Below are 2,673 nucleotides of genomic sequence, written 5' to 3'. Positions count from 1 at the left end.
GAAGACAAAATTCCCAAAATAAAATTCCCGAAGACAAAATTCCCAAAATAAAATTCCCGAAGACCAACAAATGATGGCGGCCGGGGCATAAACAACGCTACGGCTTCGCATCGCTGTCGCCAACTAGTGCTAGCACCTGTACATTCACACATAATGTCAAAATCAATGTCAAATTCGTCAACACAAGAGTGAAAAAGTTTCCATTCAGTGTGTGTAGTACAGCTGCTAGCACCAGTTGGCGCTTCAGTGCCATTTATGTACATGTTTTATGGAAACTGTCAAAATAAACCGTAGCGTGCCCAAGCATAAATCGCATTTACAGTTGCACAGTTTGAATACGAAACTGATTGAGTTCACCTCGTCAAATGGTTACATTGATTTTTACACATTTTCAAGCGTGTGAATATAGCGGGCAAGTGCGATGAACACTTACTACATGCACATGTTTATCTTTTCGCTCACAAAAATGTGCCGATCAGTGCCTCAAAACCATTTAATTGCTGTGCAATTTCGGAGAAAAAGGTCAAAATATGTATAGGCGTGCGAAAAATGATTCAAGTAAATACAGCCAGTGAATAGAAATTGCTATCGATTTTGAATGGAAAATTATAAGCAGGCCTTAAGAATCGCACTGAGTGAGAAGCGCAATGCATCGAATGACAAACATTTCACAAATTTTCAAATGAAAATGAGTTTACCACTGTCCGTTCAATTTGCGCTCAAATACTCACAGCAGACACGCAGAATAAAAAAACCATACTCTACTTCTTCTTCTTCGTAATAAAAAACAGCGACAATTCTGATTTTTTCCATTTATTCACAATGAAAAATGATCAAAAAGTGTTGAATGTATCCGATTTTGATTTTTTTATCAAATTGTCTCATTGTATTAAATAATCAAACGAGTTTTAAGAATAAACATAAAATGAAAAAGAATTCTATTCTTTGTGTGGTGCTTTCGTTTATATGAAATAGTATACATGTATATTTTGTTCCGATTTTAGACTCGAATGAAATTGAAATTGCTTCAATTCAAATTCAGCTGTATATTTAAAAAGACCACATGGTTTTATTGTGCACTTTTTGTGATTAAACTACTCTGTAACTCGACTCGATTTCGTGTACATATGAATTCAAGTTTAAAAAAATCTGAACGATGGAAAGGAATTTTTTCGAACCAAATTCATGATATTATATATTATTCGATTTGGAAATTGTTCGTTTTTCTTTCTGTGGTTTGAGTAAACTCCAAGCTAGTCTAAGTATTGTTTGCTATAATTTTTTCTAGTTTGAAAAGCGATTGAAAATTTCAAAAAAACTGATTTGTTCCATTTAACAAACAACAAATCTTTCTTATGTTTGTTTTTTTTCTTGTGTTTTTTCAAGCAATAAGTATTTTTTCAGACTATTTTTATAAAACACATCACACAAAAATAGGAAATCATCAACAATTTAAATCGTTGACTTCGACTTTGCGAATCATTTCAAATTGTATGCAAAATTCATGAATGATTTGTCGTTTTTTGTTTAAACCGATGATTTTTGCGCTAAAAAAATGAATTTTCAGAACCGGGCGTTGTGAGCGATCGATTTGAGGTAAGGAAGGTATGACCCGTCGTGTATGTCAGCATCAAATTGCTTCACCAGTTCAATGATTCGCTTGTCACTTTGAACATAAGTTTTCCGACGTGCAGCCGCCTCATTGCCTGCTTCGATTCGTGCCATTTCGAGCTCTTGCATATCCTGTTCTTGTTTCATACCATTGATGAAGGTAAAAATGCTTGGATGAGTACCCCACATCGCGGCGATGCGGTTGTGCCAACCTTCGCAGTGGTTATTTGTCCGGGGGAAACCTATAGAAATTAAAACGAATAAAGAAAGATAATCATCATTTCGTGAAATCTTCTAAAACTAAATTGTTTGCTTAATTGAATAGAGGATGCTCTCATGAAAGAAATAAATAGCTCGCCTGAAAGTATTAACCCATAGACGTTCCATAAAGCCGGAGGGAAGAGCGGTGGTTTCTTCTTTCCAAAACGATCAAAGTCATAAACGTATGTACTTTGGAAGTATGTCAGCAGTTCTTCAATTGCGTCTTTGTGTACGTTTGGACCATTGAAGAATTCCGTGGTGATCAGTTCATCGTACGCATCAGATACACAGTCGGTTGGTAAAAATGCGAGAGCGATTATCAATCGGAACTGGAAAGCAAAATCTGCATTGTCGTTGTAAACAGTTTGCAGTCCAACCAACTGTATGTGCCGCCAGATGTTCTGTGTGAAATGGAAGAAGCAACCGTGAACTTCAGCCATTGGGAAGTTTCGCTGCACCGCATTCATGGCCCCCTTTTCAAAATCTGTCATAAAATCAGTCGGGTTGATTTTCGGCTCAATGTCCAACAAAGCGCGGAGGATCGCGTTGTATGTTTCTTCTTTTTTGTCGGATGTCAAAACGTAAACAAGCGGCACGTGATGGCCTTTGTACCGACCTAAAGGAATTAAAGTCACCCACATGAAAATATGATTAATTTTTGAATAAAAAAAAATTCTACCGTGGATCGTATAGAGTTGTTTGAAAATGACTGGCACCACCGAGAATGTACCGTCCATGTACACATGATCGCATTCTATAGTTTGGACTAATAAATAGTGACTAGTAAGATAGTTACTACTT

The 2,673-nt window shown here is 36.5% G+C and overlaps 1 protein-coding gene across 1 annotated transcript; it reads right to left on the bottom strand.

Moving 5' to 3' along the window:
* Window positions 1-645: 645 nt before the first annotated feature.
* Window positions 646-2,617, bottom strand: LOC129572655 (uncharacterized). Its single transcript, XM_055452666.1, has 3 exons — window positions 2,552-2,617; window positions 1,970-2,488; window positions 646-1,853 (listed from the first exon to the last, which is right to left on the bottom strand). The coding sequence occupies exons 1-3, from the start codon at window positions 2,607-2,609 to the stop codon at window positions 1,564-1,566; spliced, it is 867 nt and encodes a 288-aa protein (XP_055308641.1). The 5' UTR covers window positions 2,610-2,617; the 3' UTR covers window positions 646-1,563.
* Window positions 2,618-2,673: the final 56 nt, after the last annotated feature.

Source organism: Sitodiplosis mosellana, unplaced genomic scaffold (assembly GCF_009176505.1).
Source record: "Sitodiplosis mosellana isolate CC-2019 unplaced genomic scaffold, AAFC_SMos_1.0 Smas_scaffold_5340, whole genome shotgun sequence".
NCBI lineage: Eukaryota > Metazoa > Arthropoda > Insecta > Diptera > Cecidomyiidae > Sitodiplosis > Sitodiplosis mosellana.
This window is presented reverse-complemented; position numbering and strand designations above follow the sequence as displayed.